Source organism: Apodemus sylvaticus, chromosome 12 (genome assembly GCF_947179515.1).
Source record: "Apodemus sylvaticus chromosome 12, mApoSyl1.1, whole genome shotgun sequence".
Taxonomy (NCBI): domain Eukaryota; kingdom Metazoa; phylum Chordata; class Mammalia; order Rodentia; family Muridae; genus Apodemus; species Apodemus sylvaticus.
The window spans coordinates 82,166,655-82,187,248 of record NC_067483.1 but is presented as its reverse complement, the minus strand read 5'-3'; the positions used below and the strand labels follow the sequence as shown (position 1 = coordinate 82,187,248).

The following is a 20,594-nucleotide window of genomic DNA, read 5'->3' as shown; positions in this document are numbered from 1 at the left end:
TATAGCTGTTTTGGAAACTGGTAGACATTGTTCACATTGAATACCTCACTACTCCTTTCCTCTATGACCTTATGTCTGTTGATAACAAAGAATGTAACATACATCGTGGGGCTTACATAAATGTTACAACACTGAATGGCTCTGCATGCCTGTGCAGGATACAGGACAGGCTACTGTGAATTTATGCAGGAGATTCACATTAGCAATGGAAGCCTGAAAGGCACCAGGCAGAGTCCTAGAGCTGGGGCTGTAGCTCATTGAAGAGAAGCTTGGCTAGCATGTGCAAAGACCTGGCTTTGATTGACCCGGGAACAAACAGGAATTTCCCATTTCTTAGAATAGTCTGAAAGGAAAGTACTTTGAGACAGGGTTTTGCTTTGTAGCCCAGGTGGGCCTTGAACTCAGTTCTGTTTAGATCCTTCTCTTCAAATGCTGGGATACAGGTGTGCAACAACATGTGCCATAAATATACTTTTAAAAGAGTATGAAAATATATAATGTGACATGCAAGAATGTATTTTATAGACTGCTTTTAATGAGTTAGAAATTCAGTGAACTGACATCTGCGTAAAAGGCACAGCTACTTAGGTAGCAGAGTTCACAAAAACTTGTATTTGTTTTCTCTCCCACTCTTCTCCCTTTTTTAAAAAAACAAAACAACTGAGTCTCCTGTAGCTCAATTGTCCCCAAACATGTTACAGAGGCAGATGACCTAATGCTTTCCATCCTCCTGCCTTCATCTCTCAAATTCTGGGATTACATACAAGTGTACCGCAAAGGCCACTTTCACAAAATACATGTTTGAAATAAAATGAAGAAATTTTAGAATACTGACTTATCAGACTAGCAACATATTACACATTATTATGGAGAAGCAGTACAGCTATGCTGTATGAGTTTGTAAATAATCATCAGGCTTGGCAGCAAGCACCTTTACCTGTTGAGTCATACCATGGGCCCTCAGTTCTTATTTTCCTGGATCTATATGTAAACGTCTCAATGTCATGACTACAGACAAACCTATATTGACAATATTAATTCATCTATGTCCAGTTATCACTGATTAATCAAATAGAAAATAAAACTAAAAATAGCGATCTCTAACTTTAGGTAGTGGATTAGAGCATGGAGGTAGTGCTGAGGTAATTATTATCTGCCGCACTCACTAAAACAATGGGGATAGCTGGGGTCTTCAAGGTGAACTCAAGCTAAGAATTATTTAGAACATCTTCCTTTTGCCCTCAATTTATTGAAATTGTTTTCTTATCTCTGTTATGTGTTTTGCTTTGTTTATCCTATGCTCTTCCCGGAGGGCCTTGACTTGGATTTCTTCGTCAACCTTCTCATGCATTTCGTAGACCAATTTTTACACAATGTCAAATAGTTCAAAGGTCTAAACTTAGAGAGCCATCACATCAAATGATTCTAATCCACTTGTACTTTCCTTCCTCCAATTCTGCTAGCAACGTGGTGACTAGAGCAAAACAAAACAAAACAAAACAAAAACAAAACAAAACAAAAACAAAATACAAAGGACTTTATAGATTATTTTGTAAGATTATATTTTCATAACACCAAAAAGGACTCCCACACACTTTGGGAAATATTTTGGTGAGTTAAATAATATACAACAGGGTTTGGCAATCTACTAGATGTAGCATGCAAAATTTGCACTCATTCACACTAATCTAGGGTTTCCTGTGTCAGTAATAACCCCTCACTTTCAAAAATCACTACAGATGCAAACTTCTGTGCCACAGTATTACCAGTATATTTTCATTCCAAATATGCTAATGTTTCTCCTTAGGAGACTGTGTGAGAGAGAATGGGAACCTGACCTTGAATCTCACACAGGAAATTGCTGTTTGAAATGTAGAAATATGCAGGGTGTTTGAGGGGGAGAAACCTGTGTTGACAGGACACTTACTGCCTGGTTTGTTTTTGTGTTAAGTACAGCATCTACAGGATCATGTTGAATTCTCAAAATAAATGAAGAAAACCGAACAAAGAAAGATGAGGGAGCCTGCCACAGGTCAAGGGATCATGGCCATCTTCTTGTTGGATGTTTGTTGTTCGAATTTCCAACCCCCGTAAGCCCTTATAGAAAATACACAATCCAGTTGTTATAATTATAAGCTATTTGCCTGGATTGGGCAGATCTAACACTAGACTACCATATTTTCCAGCTATATGATTCCTTTCTATTTGTGGTTTCTCCTGAGCATGCAGTTCTAGTCCATCACAGCTTCCTCCTCTTCTTCCTCAGTCCCCTCTTCTCCCCTCTCTGGTCTTCTCCCTCTCTCTACTTGCTATCCCTCTCAAACCTCCAGTCCCACCTTTCCCCTCCACTGCCCAATCACTGGACCTAGCCCTTATTGACCAGTAAAATGGTTCACATGACATTACCTGAGTATGTGATGGCCAGATGGACTGCTCCTGGAGGGCAGCCCCTCTTGAGGAAGCAGAATTAACATCAGAATACAAATAGCACCAGGCCATCCCACAACAGGTGTTGGTAGACTATCTGGTAATTGCTCGCCTTTCCTTCTTATTTCAAGTCTTCAAGGTGAATGTAGTCATAGCTTCTATTGGTCAAGGACATCAATGACATTTTCTTTCATACAAAGAGAAAAATCAGTCACTGTCTTCAAGCTACACATCAAATAAACATTCATGCAATGAGAGATGGAAATGAAATGATTTAAAAACTTGATGATGTCAAAGTTCTCCCAGTGAAACTAGAATTAATGTCATGAGGGGGTCACTCATTATTTCAGCACATGAGTGACTACCATTCAAGATGGAACATCATAGATCTTATTTTATTGACCCTTTTTTTTTCCGGCTCCACAGTTCTGCACAAATGTTGGCATATCATATTTTTTCTTCTTTATATGAGCTTGCTTCACATTGCCCAGACTAGATTAGCCAGAATATTTCAGGAAATCTTGCCACCCAACCAGGGCTTTACAGTGATGTCCACAGAAAACAACTAGACTTCAGTCAATAGTGGTTATTGACAATTACTATATGCCAAGTAGCACTCTGTTTGTGGTTTAAGAAACTCTCTTTTTTTTTTTTGCCTTACTTGCCCCCTTTTAACACTAATTACATGTATGTAAAAAATATGGTGATTAAAATCTCCATAAAAACAGCAATTTGATGACTATTTTTTCTTGCTTTTTAAAAGGAAAAAAAGTCCAGGAGTTCTAAGAGTCACCAGTGTGGGGCTTTCTAAGGTAGGTTTGTTGTTTAGACCTCTAACTATTGTTCAATAGTGGAGAATCATAGAACTTGAGTCCATGTAACGGGCCATTTCTTAATACCCTTATAAGGCGAAACACCTTCAATGAATTCTCCTATATAATTTTTATTGGAGGGGAAGAGGAGGGGCTAACATTCTTGGAAGCAGACAGTCCTGAAATCTATTTAGAATGCATAAAAGAAAGCTGAAATCCAGAATATTTCGTTGTCATCCCCCTCTCTCAAGGCCACAGAACCTGCAGAGGGAACCACCATTCTCACAATGATGCCAACAGAGAAGACAATCAATTTCTAAAGGGCGGCACCTAGAAGGTACCACATAGCCTGCAGGTAAAAAGCAGAAGATACAGATTTCTAGCATCTCTCCTGGAAGCCTTTAGCTTCTCCTCTGGGCCTCTAGACAGTAAATCTTCTGGCAGGGTTTGAAGTAGTTAAGTAAAAAAAAAATCCAAATTGGGAAGTAAGAAACTCCAACTTTGCTTGACTTTATCAATATTGTGAAGGGAATGATGTCATTGTTTGGGGGTTCTGCAAAGACATTCCATGTCGCTTCAGTTTTAATGCCAGGCTGGAGCCGGCATGGTCTGCCAGCATCAGCAGATAAACAAGACCTGTAGTCTTTCTATTCATCTCTGGATAGTTACTCAGAAAGATTCTGGAAAATATGCCTATTAGGAACTAAACATTTCAGTTTTCATTTTATCCTTGTGCCAGAAGTCCATTCCTTGGATAAACACTTTACAAACTGACACTCTAAAAGTCACCAAACATGATAAAGTATGTGTGCATCAGTCAGGGCTGATTAAATATTTTCTCTGCCATGATGAATGAACAGTTCTATACTATATGAAACCTTTGGAACTAATAGCTCTCCCACCGCTTTTTTTTTGTATTGTTTTGTCTTTATTTTGCATGAAAGATTATTTTTCCATTTCAACTCATTTGTTATGCAATCTTGGCTTTGGTAAAATATCACTCCAGGGATCATGCAGAAATAGTATTTAGTTTTAAAATGTGTGAATTAAAATTCTTTTTAAAATGTGTTATTTTTTTTTTAAAAAATTAATGCTTGCTTTGAATCACTGGTGGCTTCCAAAGTCTTTGCTAACATCTAAGAAGAATCTGTTTAAGAAAGGGGTGTGCAGCATGTTGGTACACAGCTCCAATCCCAGTACCAATCCCAGTACTCTGAATTGTAAGGCAAGAGGCTCAGGAGTGTAAGACTAGTCTGAGCTAAGTAGCCAAATCCTGTCCCCTAATTCTTACAATGAATTTTAAAAGATTCTTTGAGGCAGTTCAACTAAATAGTCAGCTATGTAGTCAAAGCTTCATAACATAATAATGCTAAAAGACATTGACTCATTGCTTCAATACCACTGTGATAATTGATTTTTATTCCTCTTTAAATTGCTTGGCAATTTCATATGTGTATTCAATACATACAAATCATAGCCCTAACTTTCTTGTCTCTCATCACCCCATGATCACCCCCCCCTTCAGAGCTATTCTCCCTTCACATGTTCATATTCATTTATGTGTACAGAGATCCTACAGGTACCCACAGCTTCTGTCATCCTGATTGAAATGGCCAGGTCATGTCAGATCCAGAAAACAGCATGTCATAGCACTTCTCCCCATAAACTAGTTCTAATCACCTCACTGTTTAACAAATTCTTTATTGTCTTATAATGCAAAAATTAGCTATAGGGGCCAAGGGCACAGCACGTGAGCATCACAGGACTAAGGTCCTTAGAGACTGGGGTCAATGTTGAACACCAGGAAGGGAGAAAGAAGCACTGATTGGTGACAGTTACTCTTTGTTTTTAGCACCATGAAGAAAGAGACTTCTATTCTGAAACATTTTGAAAACATTTGAGGAGTTTGGCAAGAGGGCTTAATGGGTAAGGCATTTACTGCCAAGGCTGACAACTGGAGTTTGAGCCCCAGGAACCAACCACATGGCAAAAGGAGAGAACCAACTCCCACAAATTGTCCTCAAATTTCTTTACATAGGCATGGCACTGTGGATCCATAGACATTGTCCAGATGCTCGCTCTCTCTCTCTCTCTCTCTCTCTCTCTCTGTGTGTGTGTGTGTGTGTGTGTGTGTGTGTGTATCTCTGTCAGTCAGTCTGTCTGTCTCTCTCACATACATACATATGCAAACAAATATAGATGAAAGTAAATATGTTAAAAACAGAATATGTAAACTTCAATGATACATGTAAGCATATTTCACACATCTATACATAAGCACAGATACAATTTTCATGTATATAAAATCCTATTATAAAATATAAGCATCTTCGACCCAAACATTTAAAATATACACCAAAGCCAGAGGAATATGTCCTTAAAGGTGTGAATTGCTTCTAAACTGTTTGCTGTTTCATGTATGTAACTTTAATTTTTTTCAAATCCTATTTTTAATGATGGTTCTTAAACTCTTTAACCTCCCTTGTAGCTTACTACCCACCAGAGGTAGTAGAAAAGAAAGACTATGGGGTGGGGGCTGGGGGAAAGTGGACCTGTTTGGAAAGGTTCTTTGGAGCAACTCCCATCTGTGAAATCAGCAGTTCAATTCACAGGTTAGCAGGCAGCGGTCACTTAGTCCAATCACAAACACTTCATGGAAACATCCACAGTCCAATTTAGTAGAATCATGTTAGCAGCAGTGGTGTCATGACCTAGCATAGACAGCCAGGCCTCTTCTTTGGCTCAAGTCAGCAGGAGGGGCCAACAGGAACACCAGAAGTTCTCCACTGTGCCTCTCTCAGAGAAGTGAAGATCTGTGAAGAAGACTCGAGCTCCACAAGCATTGCCCAGCTACCTGTACCAGCAAGCCAAGCTCTTTTTCTGTCATTCTGTGGAGTCCTATTTATACATCACAATTCCTCCACGTGCTTCCAGACATCAAGAGTCCTCCACATGCCTTGCCTCAGCACACGCACCCAATCAGCCCAGAGTCTGCAGAGTCCTGACAAATGCAGCTCAACTATGCAATGTAAGGTGGACCAATGCATGGGTGTTTGTAACAAAGAATCCTTCATCATGTGTCCTTTCACATGTTTGTATTAGCAGAACATCCTCTCTCCTGTGTCTACTTCAGTGAAATGTTCCTTTATGAGCCTGCTTTAGGCTTTCACCTGTGTCCACTTCAGAAAAACACTCCTTCCTGTGTTTGCTCCAGCAAAACACCATCCAGCTGACTTTCCAAAGAACCCTTATGTGTCCACTTCTCGTGTGTAGGAGGTATTATCACTCTCTTTGGTGTCCTTTACCCACAATGTTACCCAGATTATATAGAACACAAGAAAGTAAGTTCCTGAACAAATTGGTTTAAGTGTGATTTAAATTTTACTTTTGCATCTCTTCTATCAGTTTTAATAAAGCCAGAAAGAAATTCAATGCCACTAAAGCTTCTGACCACTGACATAAACAGCATTTCTAGAACCCATTCTCTGTTTATTTCAGAGCTAATTCCACCCCAGATTTGGCTTCTGACTATGAATTTAAAGAAATAGAAACATCCTTTTTAAAGTAGTAGAGATTCCAGAGTGTGGACTGGTTGATTTTATGGCCATCTTTTTCTCACTTTTTAAACTTTAAGTAAAAGGACATATATTAGGAAACTCTGAATTTCTAAACTTAATGCCTCAGAGCTGACACCAATACTAAGCTATTCTGTGGAAAAAGGAAAAAAAATGTATCATGATACATTTCTACGATTAAAGAAAATGCCCGATGCTAATTAAAATAAATAAAAGTGAAAGCTGACATAAACTCACAGCGGGGATGCAGCTAATCTTTACACTAACCTTCTTACTGAATAAGACAATAAACAGAGTCAACATTATATATGTCTGAGTCTAGGAGGTGTCTCTGCAGAGCTACCTTGCTGTCTAGGAGAAATGTCAAGTTCAGTCATTCCTAAGTATTAAGAGTTACTAATAGGTATAAGTTATACCTATTCAGAAGGATGTCCACTGTATTCACATAAATAGGAGCTCGAGGTCCCACTTGTACAATAACAGAAAAGACATGAACAAACAGAATTAGTACATAACACTATTGTGTGAGCAAATAGAAGAAATATTTAAAATATATACTAAACTTTCTTTTGAATATTTTATTTAGCTCTTAAATAATAAATCAAAAATACCAGTATATCTTACTTGGAGAAATTAAAAATTTCTTGATAATGGTTTAATCATTTTAGATTATATTTTGTAAAAAAGATATAACACAAAGGTCCATGGGTCTAATTTCTTTCAAAGTAAGCTCACATTGTTCTCCCAGGTATTTGTGTGTATGTGTGTGTGTGTGTGTGTGTGTGTGTGTGTGTGTGTGTGTTGGCCATTGTGAGGGATATATGTGTACTCTTGTATGGCTATGTCTGTGTACCTATATATATATGTGTATATGTGACACTGTGTATTTGTGTGTTCTGTGTGTATGCATTATTTGTCTGTCTGTGAATGTGTGTTCCTATATATGTGTATATGTATGTGAACATGTATTTGTGTGTGAAAGTAGTAATTTTTGACCCCATTTCTATATGTGTGTCTCCACCTATACGTTAGTGTGTGTGTGTGTATGTGTGTGTGTGAAGCTTACTGTGCTTGCATATGTGGGTGTGTACATGCATGTTATATGTGCACATGTACATTTAGTTCAATAAGCAATTCATATAGCTAAGCCCCTCTATAAAATTCTCTTACCAGCCACACTCAAATAAACTTTGGGCACTGCAAAGAACAAGGTGCTCCAGTTGGGGGTTCTCAGAGGGCAGAGGAAGGAAAGCCCTACACATTGTCTGTGTCTCATGGGCTATCCTCCCGAAGAGTTGGAGATTATCTCTGGGAACCCAGGAAGGCTCTGCCTACCACACAATCCTGCCTTCTCTCTCAGGAGCTTCTGTGATCATGTGGTGTGGTCTACGACTTCAAAACTTTTGAAGCATTCCTCTTTTGACAGAAGAAGGGTATTCAGCAAATATGTATGGTCATACTTTCTCCTTCAGATATCTGAAGCCTGTCTCAGAAACTCTTTTTACTTAGAAATGACAGTCATTTATAAAATCAAGCCTGCCACCAGGCTATCACTGGATTGTTCAGAAAACATAAACTACCTCTTCTTAAGCATTCACTGTACCACCCAGATTTAAAGAAAAACAAACAAATAAACAAGGAATTAAGCAGAAAATTCCTTTGATTAAGAGGCTTTCAGTACATTCACAGAAATGAAAATAGTCCAGTGGATTTTCTGTCTCAAGGTCATAAATGGCTGATAGAAGACAGGGCAGAAGGTGGGGGGGGGTTGAGGGGGTTGATGGGGGGGGGGAGACAAAGTTTGTGAGTTCAAACCTCCACAAACAGACCAAGTAGAATTTGTTCCAGATCTTACTCTAGGATGGATTTGCTTTGGCATATGTTAATGTGATACATAGAACATGACAAGAATAAAGATGTAAAAAACATGGAAAAATGTTGAGACCTGGTAAGTCTAAATGAATACAACTTCCTGGCTCACTTTTCTTCAGCCATATTGAACTGACATGTCTAGTCTAGATGTAGTATATACATGTTTTATTTCAGTTTTAACTGACTATGTCAGAGGGTTTTGGGGAGGGGGTGCAAGTTAAGAACACAAAGGAGTGTCATAAAAGATCAAGGCTTTGAGTTCTACTGATGTGTACACAGATAGTGAGCACATTATATAATCCACTAATGGAAGTAGCAGGTAGCAGGGTCAAGAATATAGCTAATGCTTCACAATTGCATACAAAGGAGACTTGGAATGCAGAATCTGGTTAAAAACAACTGACTATTTCCCCATCAGCCTGAGAAGATCCAGTCAACCTGACTGAGTGGCATTCTTGGCACACCAGGCAGAAACATTTCTCCTGGCTTACAAGCAATTCTTACAGAAGTAGGAGCTTAGTTGATGCTGGCAAAACATGGGTCATGGAGAGTAAATATTGTGAGATTTTATTTTTAAGTCTGGCATCCTGGGATTTCTCAGAGTCAGAATTGCTTAGCCAGAGGTTGGTGAGAGGTTATATGGCTTGCGACATGCAGTGAGGGATCCCAAGACAGATTGGAGAATGCTTTTGTCTTTCTATCCTGGTTCAAGAGAAGAGAGTTTATGAAGGGACTCTAGGCAGCCAGAACATGGCAAACATGGCTTTGACAGACACTGCCCGTCTCCCCCATTCCCTCTGTCTTACAAAACACACACACACACACACACACACACACACACACACACACAAATGTTAGATTACATTTCTAAAGCCAGCCATCGAGATCTATCCCTTATTTGGCCACTTCCACCGACAGAGACTCCAGATCCAGCCATGAAGATTTTGAAGTCCAGCAAAATTCCCTGTTTTACATTATCCATCCTTTCAGTAGTTCAGTCCAGCATTAACGCTGATCCCAAATGATCCTTCTTGGGTATCTCTATTATTCTTTCTGTTGAACTTTTGATAGGTTGGCTGTTGTGTATTATGCTGCATCATGGGATACAAGAATGTTCCTGAGTGTTTCTATGCCAAGACCTCCACTTTATTTTTTATTGACAAATCTTTGGATTTGAAATTCTCCCAGTCCTCTTCCAAATACTGCCACTTCTCTTAAGCAGAACAAAAAGACAGTAGCTCACTTCTTTCAGAATGACATTTGCAACAAGAATCCAAAGGGCACAGGCCCTAGCCCTTTGTTTTCCTGTCTGTGGTCTATTTATACAATCATATTGATGTGTGTGTATGTGTGTGTGTGTATCTGTATGTTTATATGGAAACTGGAGGTTAACATTTAGGTATTTTTCTATATAATTTTCCACCTTACATTTCAGGTCTCTTGCTGGACCTGAAAGTCAGCCATTTATCAGGATGAGCTGGCCTGTAAGCTCAAGAGATCCTCCTATCTGCATTCTCAGCACTGGAACAGTAGGTGTGCAGTGCCATGATGAGCTTTCTACATGGTCCCTAGGGAGCCAAACTCTGCAAATTCATGAAGCAAGCACCTCAACAAGTGTCCTACCCCCTCCGCCCTACTACCATACATTTTTTTTAGTCTCTGATGATGATAATAATACAACAGTAACACAGAAGCTAACAACTATCAATCACTTACCAAGTGCTAAAGCATCTATTAGAAATCATGTCATTCAGTTCTCTTTAACAAAGTAAATACTATTGACTGACAGTTTTAATACTAGTTTAAGGTATAGAGCTATGGCAAGTAAGAAACCTATGTCAAAATCAAAGGCCCCTAGAAGGGTTATGTTGTCATTCTTCACAGAGCAGTAGGCTGGATTGATCACTGTCTACCCTACATAGTATTGATGGGGAAATGGCACAAAGAAACATTTTGTGGGGGAGAATGTCAATTTTTTCAGATAAATCCATCACTAAATTTCATTTTAAATCATCACAATTGCTGTAGTACTAACTAAGCATTTTATCATAAGTATTTACAACCCATTGAATTTGTGATTGATACACTTTATGTCTTCATTTCAGCTTTTGCTTCCTTAGCACTTGACAATTCTTTAATCAGTTTACCTAGCACAGTATCTGATATCAACTCAGGAGCTGCTCAGTGTGTTCTACTAGCACAGAGACTATTAAGAACTTGTCCAGTAAAGGAATGACAAGGAATTTATTCAATAAAATGCTTTCCCTAAGAATACTTGGAGTCTCTTCTGAGTGTGATCACTAGTTATAGTATTTCCTTGGGTGGGTTATTATATCTAGTAGGGATTGAGATACCAGCCTATTTGTTATGAAGGCAGGTTTGAGATGTGGTTAACACTTCCTTCACTGGACTTTAGGAAAAACATAGTTCTCTTTATACATAGCTGGGCACCATGGCATCAGCTGAAGCCCTTATGCTGAGAAGCAGGAAGGAATTCTGTCTCCACCAAGCAGGAAGAAATTCTGTCTCCAGACTGATGTTAGCCTCGAGGTTGAAACACCAGCTCCTCTGGGTTTGCCTAGTTAATTTTAGACTTGCTAGCTTCTGCAAGCATGTGACCCTGTTTTAGAAGTCACTCTCTCCCAGCCTCTTGCTTATATGCATCACCCTCCCCCATCTCATTTCTCTTTCTCTCTTTTCCCCTCCCTCCCCTTTATCCCCTCTTCTCTATCTATAGATGAATTTTCCTTGCCTTTCTCTTTATTAGTCAGAGGTTTTCACAGACAAGAAAAAAATTGTTTTCTCCTAGAGAATGACTAAGCGCAGAGAGGAAGACACAGCGAAGACAGAGAACTGGAGATTCCTGAGGAATTTTTTCCTAACTATGACCCTGACTGCAAACCCTCATTCTAAAAGTACAGGTCACTCAAGGAAGCTCATGGATTCCTCTGTGGGATTCTTTTGAAAACTGAAATGGAAATTTCCTATCACTAAACTTTTCAACTTTGATTCTTGAAACAAGTTTCCTGAGGATGTCTGAGTAAGATGGTGAATTAGAAGTTGCCTCCATGGTTTGGGCAAAGAAGAGTGATAAGGATAAGGAAAAAAAAATACACAGATAGGGAGAGCTTTGAAGGTCCAAAAGGGAGAGGGAAGAGAAGCGAAAATTGCTTAGAACAAGAAGACAAGAAGATCACAGGGAAGCCTCAAGTAAAACCAGTGTTGTTCTCTTTTCCTCTGCTGCAAACTGAGCTTCAAAGAGATGGTGATTCAAGCCAAAGATCCCTCAAATAGCACAGGAGGAATACGTGGACAAGAGCGACAGAAAGTGTAGCACAGACATGAAAAGCAATGAAGCACAACTAAAATGTTTTAACTCTTCAGCTACTCAGTTAGAAAAGCTAAGTGGATCAACGGGTATAAAAATCGAAAGAGTCAAAGTCACCTATGACCTCAAAGAAATCAAAAATAAGCAGATAAACAGACATAATCAATCCAAGACATGGAGAGATAATCCAAAAATAGAAAGTCTGAAGTATGATGAAACTTTTATAGCTCCAAAGAGAATCATCAAGAATTTAATATTATTCAAATTCTTTTATTATTTTTAAATTTTTAATTTAAAATATCAGTAAAAACTTTAATTTAAAAAAATAGTATAGTAAAAACAAAGGAATTAAATAAAATACAGAAAAAATGTGAAGAATTATCAAATAGATTCAACCTATCAGAATAAAGAATAAGACTGTTAAGGAACAACAAGGTTGAGGAATGTGGCATCAAATATCAAGAAAAAAAAAGTCAATGACCATAACCATGATGACAACTTTAATAACCTTGGGACACAATCAAGACAGAAAATAAAAGTAAGAACTGTGATAAACACTAAAGTCATTGAGAACCTATTCAGTAGCACAGACAGAAAATTTCCCAAATTTAGGGAAAGAAGTGGGAATCCAATCAGAAGAAGCTTTTACAATCCTAAATGGACATGATGACAGAACTTCTCTATGACACTTTACAAGCAAGATACCCAAAGTACAAAAGAAAGAAAAGATGTCATAGAAAAGTACCAACATAGAAAGACAAACACATTAGAATAATCATATACTGTGTGACACAAACCCTAAAAGCCAGAAAATCATGGAATGGTATATTTCAAACTTAGAAAGTAAAAGTAAGAGTGAGCAAAATTACTACATACAGAAGAGTAAAATCAGAGAGATGACCAGGATGATGACGAGTTAATATAAGGGAAGTCCAAAGAGATGTCATATAAGGAAGATATCATAACAAGACCTATTATTTTGTGTGCTAACAAAAATAGTAAGTGAAACAAAACAAAATCTATGTTCTCCTTATCTTGTGTAGTCTTTGTTTTCCTTACTTCTGAATCCCATTGGGAAAAGGCAGCACTGTTTATTACAAGTTAGTATACAACAGAATTGTGTGTCTTTGTGACTTCAGAAATTCACTGTGGCCTTAAAGTACACTCCTGCATTAGATTCCAATTTTATGCTTGAAGGTAACAAAAACGAACAAACAGAACAAAACAATCAAAAGAACACTGCAACCAATAACTGGCTCTTCTGAAAAGGAATATCATACTAAAGGAAAGTGATGTCTTACCATTTATGAGTCTCTGTCAGGGCAGTCTCTTGTGACTCTTGGTCAATTTTAGCTGAAAATGCAAGAAAAAGATGTGAAATAGGTACAGGGCTCTAACATCTCATAGAGTATACAATCTAAGCAACACAGAGCTGATTTGATTATGAATTCTAATGTTCTCCAACAAAATATTATCTTAACCCTGTTAATTTTAGTGATATGGTAGAAATAGTTAAATTTGATTAAATTGACACTAATATGTGAGAAGACAGGATTTTTACATAACCAACCAAAAGTTTTAGGTTATGAATAATTTTTTTACACAGTACCCTAAGGAATGGAAACACTACTTTCATAGTTATATTGGGTGTGCAGGGTCCTAAACAAGCACATAGGTTCAAATACAAAGTTGGAAATTAAAACAAATGAAGCAGACACACTTCTAAACTCTTTGTAGCCCTACTCTTCAGGTCATATCTTAAGTGACTGAATATGATCTGTTTTGAAAGGGTGACATTATAATTCACCCACTTTTTTGCTATAATATTATTGTCAGTGCTACAGCTCAAATCTAGGGCCTTCCCTATACCAGGGAAGTAGTCTATAATGGATCTTCAAACTTACATGTTTTTGCTTTATGTTGTTCTCTAAAAATAAAGATATCTGACAGGAAGTCACATATCAGATTTAGTATGGTGGAATGAAGATTTCATATTGCTTATAAGTCACATAGATACTCCAAAACTAAAATATACGGCAGCAACTTTCATCTTCATTCCAAGAAGTTCCCTAAATATTCTACAACTCTCCTCTCTTCCTCTTCGTGCATCTATATTTGGCATAAATGTTTCAGAGACATTAAAGAAGATACACATTATTTTCAGTCTACTCTAAGGGATGGCAAAACATTTGTTATGACTTCACAAACTAACAGTTGCATGGTTGTTACCTGCCCACTGCTAGAATATCATCAAACTATAAGACAATACAGAAAAATATCACAACCTTCATAATACCTCTCTCACAAAAAGTGATGTACACATGATAAAAAAAAATGCATAGATAGTAGATAAAGAAGTTGTCCATTTATAAACCTTCCCCATTGTGTCACACTTGGGGCCATTTGAAGAATCAGAAGGCAAAGACATGAAGGGTAACTTAATAAACTCTATAGTCATAAAAAAATTGGCAGTGTTGATCAAATAAAACCCATAATCCTTTGGGTATTGTTAAGTGTCTCTCTCACTGCTTAAACACAACAGTGCAGCTTGACCTGGTTAATGTTTTATAATTTTAAGACTGCTCTGTAAGGTCTGCACTGCATGTCCACTGTCCTGACACATGTCAGGCCAATACTTTCCTCCATGGATGTCAGAATTTAACAGTGATTATTTGAGTTGGCAGCAGGAGTTTTTGTTTTCTCCTTTCCTTCTCCTTTTTTATACTTTAGATTATTTACATGTATTTACAGGTCAATCATTAACCACTTGAAAGACTGGGATATACATTAGATATTGTACTCAGAAAGGCTCTAGTATGAACATACTGTCATTAAAATCTACCTTGAGCATGCCTGAAATAAAATGTGATTTGCTTCAGAAAACAGTTCTAGAATAACATAAAGCGCCTTCCAGAAGAAATAACAAAGGCAGATCAAATGAGCACTACTTTAACATAGGACAGTTTGCTTGTTTTCTTGAAAAATACACAGATTAAAAGTGTTGTTGGAAATTGATGGGAATAATTTCTATACTAGCTGAGAAGATTCAAGTAAATGATTTATGAAACCAAAAACACATGAAATGGATACTCTTAAGAACTTCTTTAATTCCCATCAGATTAATGTGAATCACATGACATTTACCAATCAAATTCACTTGTCAGCATATGCAAATTATTTAGCACAATGTCTATAATGACCAGTATATGTGAAGTAAATGTCTTAAGTTTGGTTATTGAAGATCTGAAAAATCTTTAAGTGAGTCAACCACTGTTTTATAATGTTTTGATGTGATATCAAGATGCAGAAAATATATTCTTGCAGCTTTTCAAAATGTTATGCCCCTAAATCATGGTAAGTGGAATAAAGTGAGTCTTGCTAGCTCACAGTAATAATTCCTTTTGATGTCTACTAACCCAGCTCTTGTTTCAGTGCCTGAGAAAGTTGGCTTAAAAAAATTAAAACCAAAACCACTTTAATCCAATGTGGCAGGAGATTGATCCACACCAAAGAAATAAAACATAAAAACAGATCCCCTTACCAAACCTAATAACCATGCTACAATAATAAAGTCAAATTAGAATAACAGGCAATGCTTGGGACTTCTCTACTATCCATTATTTTCACGTGATTTTCAAGCTACAGGGATTTGTATATTGAAACTCTAATCAGCTTTGATAAACAGTCAAATTAGAGATCAAAGGAAGTGCATTAAAGGCCAAATTTCAACTTTGAATGTAGAGTCAACAATGCAAGGAGCCAGGACAGATTTTCTTTTGTATTGAAATCTGAAGAAGAAGAAACCATTCTGAGAGTGACACATGATGACACAGGTCTGTTATCCTAGAACATAGGTGGTAAACTGCAGGTCCAGAATCAAAAGTTGAGGCCGATCTGACCTACACTGGGAGACTTGTCTCAAACCCAAGAGCAGGGGATAGCTGAATGGTAGGGCAATCTTTTGTTTGTTCAACATAACAAAAAGCCTTAAAAGTTTGAGTGAATACATTATCTTGCATAGGGCTTTACAGAAACAGATAACCAATGATTTGCTGCCAGAGTCCCCCTTTTGGGCCACTTTTTAAAAAAAAAAATCAGAGTATGGTAATGGTATAAAACAAAGGGTTACTCTGTGATGTGAACATAGATTTTGATGCTAACTCGGTGACACAGCAAGCTTTGCCTGTTTGGGGTACTGAAGATGAACCATGCAAACTGCAATAAAAAAAAATGTCATTGTGAACAGTAAAAATCTACCTTCAGAGAGGGGCAGGGCACAATCTTTTCATGCAGTTATCGAAATCTTAGCACAGTTGCATCTGCAGAGACTCGTTAAGTCTTTGTTAAAGGTGACATAGAAATTAAGATAACTTTCTACATGTACCACAAACCTGCTCTCTGAGTCTTTACGTTTCCAGGGCTATTTTTTTTTTTCTGAAATAAAAATGACTTGTTATAGGCTAGTGAGGTGGCTCCGTGGCTGGGGGTGCTTTACTGTACAAGCCTGGTGACTTGAGTTTGATTTCCAGGAGCCATGTAAAGATGAAAGGAAAGAGCAGACTCTGCTAAATTGTCCCTGGACCTCAACACAGGTAGGCAGGAAGGCAGGCATGCACACATGCACACATGCACCCATGTACATATTTAAGTAAAATATAAACAAATTATGTGTAGGTAATTTTGAATGGGGAACATGATTCAGTGAAGTGTTATAAAAGTCCAGGTTCTTCTGGGTAGTAATTTCTTATATATATATATATATATATATATATATATATATATAATCAGCTATCAACAAAAGATTATGATTACACTATGTTCAATGAATAATATAAAAGAATGGAGAAGAAAATACTTATATTTCAGAATTCATGTATGATTTCAACCCCTATTCTTCAGAAGAAGTACCTCATTTCTTTGTTAATACCTATGATGATGTGACAGCACCCTGGTCATTTCTAAACTGATTAGGGACTATATCTCTGTGGCATAGCACTTGCCTAGTATACATAAAGTCTTAATAAGTAGCACCACAAACAAACAAACCAAACTTACCATGATTCTAGATCAAGTTTGTACAGGAAAGCCAAAGGAACACTTAAAATGGCACAAAGGCTAGGTTGGATAGTTTTGCAATGGCCTAAGATGTCAAAAAATTACCTAGGTTCCCTCTGCCACAGCCTTCCTGGTGGTGTTTTTGGCCAGGCTGGACATAAAGTGTGTGCATAATGGTTGGTGAACACTAACCATTGCTCAACATCCCCTCCCCAGTTCACGTCTCCAGGAGAAGCCACTTGTTCAGTTGTTACCAGGAAAGTCACCCGAACTTTGTCCAGTGTCTTTTCCCTTCAGCTTCCAGATTCTTCTATTGCCAGTGTTTAGATCTTGCGTACCATTAAGTTACACAAATCTGGTTTAAATTCTAGTTTAGGACTAGACTGTGGTAGACTTTAACAACTGTGACCCTTACTTTAATGGCACAATCTTTCTGCATGAGACTGGAGTGGAATTTTCTTTTTCACTGAGTTGGTTCAGAGAGAAAGAAATTAGTTAATTCAGTACTGACCTGGGAGCAAAGAGGGCTGATGGAGTTTAAGAAAAATCACAAAGAAGGGCCTGGTTTGAATAGATGATCTCCAGAGAGCATCAACAACTATCATTCTAATAGACATAATACTGTAAGAAGAAATGGAAGCTAGGAAAGTTGGTCAGTCAACCGTGGATCCTCAGAGGTGAGTTGGACCATAGATATTATTAAACCTAACAATGGCTATTATTGTTTAGCCTTTACATTTAAGTGGTAGAGATCTGCAATTTAGAGCAGAGAAATTGGCAGGACTGCAAGGAACAAACAAAAAGGCCCCACTAAGCTTCTTAGAAGGTAGCCTTCATTGTTCAGTTTTACTTGCATTCATTTATTTTAGTAAGAAGGTGCAAGACTGTCCTCTTAGTCTGATTCTACCAAAGATTTGATGGCTCTGTCACTGAGCATATGAGTTGCTAAAGCTAGCCCGGCTGATGACATCTTCTCAGGCAGCCCTGATGTGTCATGCCCAGGCAAATCTCTGGCCCCTCAAATTATTCCTGGGGGTTGCTGCCCTACTAAGTTAGTCTTCTGACCCTGTGATTTGTGTCTCTGGTCTCGGTCTGGCTCCAGACTCTTTGGCAATGTAAGGTCTTTCTGCTGACCTTGTTCCAAACGACTGAGTAAGCAGAGGCACGGAACGGACGCCCTTTCTGATCTTCGGCTTTCATGAGGGAATACCACATCTTCTCAGGTAATTGGAGACAGAGTTGCCTCTGAGTAATATCAGATGGAAGGCAACTCGGGTCCCTTTCATCTACTTGTCTAGGCTCTAAATCTTTGTGCTATTTTTCCTTTTATTTAAAGTGTTAACTAGTTTTTGTTTATAATTAGCTATGAATGTGCATTTGGATCTCTTTTAAGTGCAGCCAGTGTGGCTCATTCATTTAGACAGATGCACAGCCTATCCTCTGAGTCATTTGAGGTTGTCACTTAACTGCAAATATATTGCTTTGCTTTTGTGACTTCTAAGACACTCCTTCTTTTGACAATGTACTAAAAGTCAAGTAAATTTGGGAAGGTTAGACATGTCAGGCTGAATGATTCTGAGAGTATCATTCCTTCGGCGGAGAAAGGAAGACCCAAGTGCCCCTGCACTTCATCCACCCCTCCAATGCTGCTAATGCTTTTTGGATGAAACATACATTGTAGACTAGTGTAGGAGGAAGAAAGCCTCTATCTGGAAAGTATCTGGAAATTACTGGCCTTTGCAGTAATTCATGGCTACCTTTTAGTACTGAGGGCTTGTAAAAATATGTACCATTGGTTCCTATAGAGAGAATCATGTATAAACATAGCACGTTAATGTTTATTATTAAAAAACCCAAGAAACATACAATCAAAAAAATAATGCATACATCAAAAATGTGATACAAGTGGCTTATAGCAAAACTCAAAGAAAAGCAAAGTCATCCATGGTTAGTATCCAGTCTGATAGACTCATCTGAATGGATAGACTCATCTTTGTGAAATTCCTTTGCAAATCTTAATTTGAAAATTCAGCGTGCAAAAGACCTAGGAAAATATTCAGCGCACACACATGCTGAACCCTTTGCAAAAATTGCTCTAAGAAAGAGTTATCTATTTACAACTGGAACAATTCTCAAGACTATTTTTAAACAAAATATACCTGGAAGCCATATGTTACTGCATTTATCCACTTTGGAAATTTCTGGTCAACATCTACTAATGTCATAAAAATGAAGGCATACCCAGGGCTATTCCATTTTCTTCATTTGCTGAGAAACAGTCATGCTATCAAAGCAGTCTAGAATATGCACTGATACCAGGCTGACTTTAAAATACTTGTCCATGGAACTCAAATCAATATAAATTTCATGTTAAGACTGTGAACACACTTATCTTAGAGCCAAGCTTTCAAGTTAAAAGCAATATTCACTAAGTCTGACTGGTGACTCTGAAACATCAAAATTTAAAGCAGCTGGAAATAATAATCTGAAAATCATAAAAGCTTCCTCAGTGGGTTTTCTCCTTGTCCTAATATTACTTAACAAAACAATGTGTGAAGGCGAGGGTATTTCAATCCTAGAAATCAAGCCACTTAAATGAACACTCCAATATTTTAATAAATACTTGTGTATCTTTTATGTTTTGTGGATCATTTGTTTGGGCTTCTGTACTTATATATTTGCAAAGTCTTTTGCATGAAGAAAATAATCAACAGGAGAGAAATTACAGTCACTTAATTAAATGACAACAGTAGACATGCTAGGGTATTACAGTTCACATACAGATTACCAGGCTGATTTTAGATGTAATAGCCCACAATAATAAATCACAATGAGAAAGGCACTTTACTTCCATTTATAGTCTACAAATTAAAAGGGGGGAATGTCACACAAGGTATTAGAAGTAAATCATACATAAAAAAGGCAGGCTAAAAATCCATGTCCATGGATGCTGAAGCTGTAACACTGTCACTCGTGAGCACAGCCAAATGAGACTCTTGCTTGCCCACTGAGAAAAATACAAATGATCAGAAAACAAAGGCATTTGGGTTTTGAATACAATGATAAAGTCCTAGGCAGACTAAGACATAGACTGGTGAATGTACATAGAAAAGGGTTAAAAACACAAGGCTCTCAAGCAAACACTCAAGGTGTCAAGTAGGAATGCATTAGGAGAGAAGGTGGGAAGGATAATAAGGAATAGGAGTTAAAAAAAGTCTTGTTGGGGAACAGGTGCAGACAGCTACCTATGGTGTAATAGCATGCATACACACACACACACACACACACACACACACACACACACACAAAACAAAGCAAACAAACAAAAATAGAGTGAAGGAAACAAACATATTTGTGCCCAGTCTAAAGTAGAGAGATGCACTTTTAAAGAAGTCATGCACTACTGGACTGTCCTGGGCCTGAGTTTTGCCTACTTCTAATCACCTGGGAAAGTAGATAAAATGCAGGAGACAATAGTTTTCATCACTAGCGTATGGACAGCGCAGGGGTGATAAGCTCCTGTCA

The 20,594-nt window shown here is 37.8% G+C and overlaps 1 protein-coding gene across 1 annotated transcript in view; it reads right to left on the bottom strand.

Annotated features, from left to right (window-relative positions):
* Fmn2 (formin 2) overlaps positions 1 to 20,594 on the bottom strand; it is a 339,622-nt gene that overhangs the window by 58,233 nt on the left and 260,795 nt on the right. Inside the window, exon 15 of the mRNA XM_052201126.1 lies at positions 13,316 to 13,367. Within this exon, the coding sequence (XP_052057086.1) occupies positions 13,316 to 13,367 (52 nt within the window). The remainder of the gene's footprint in view (positions 1 to 13,315; positions 13,368 to 20,594) is intronic.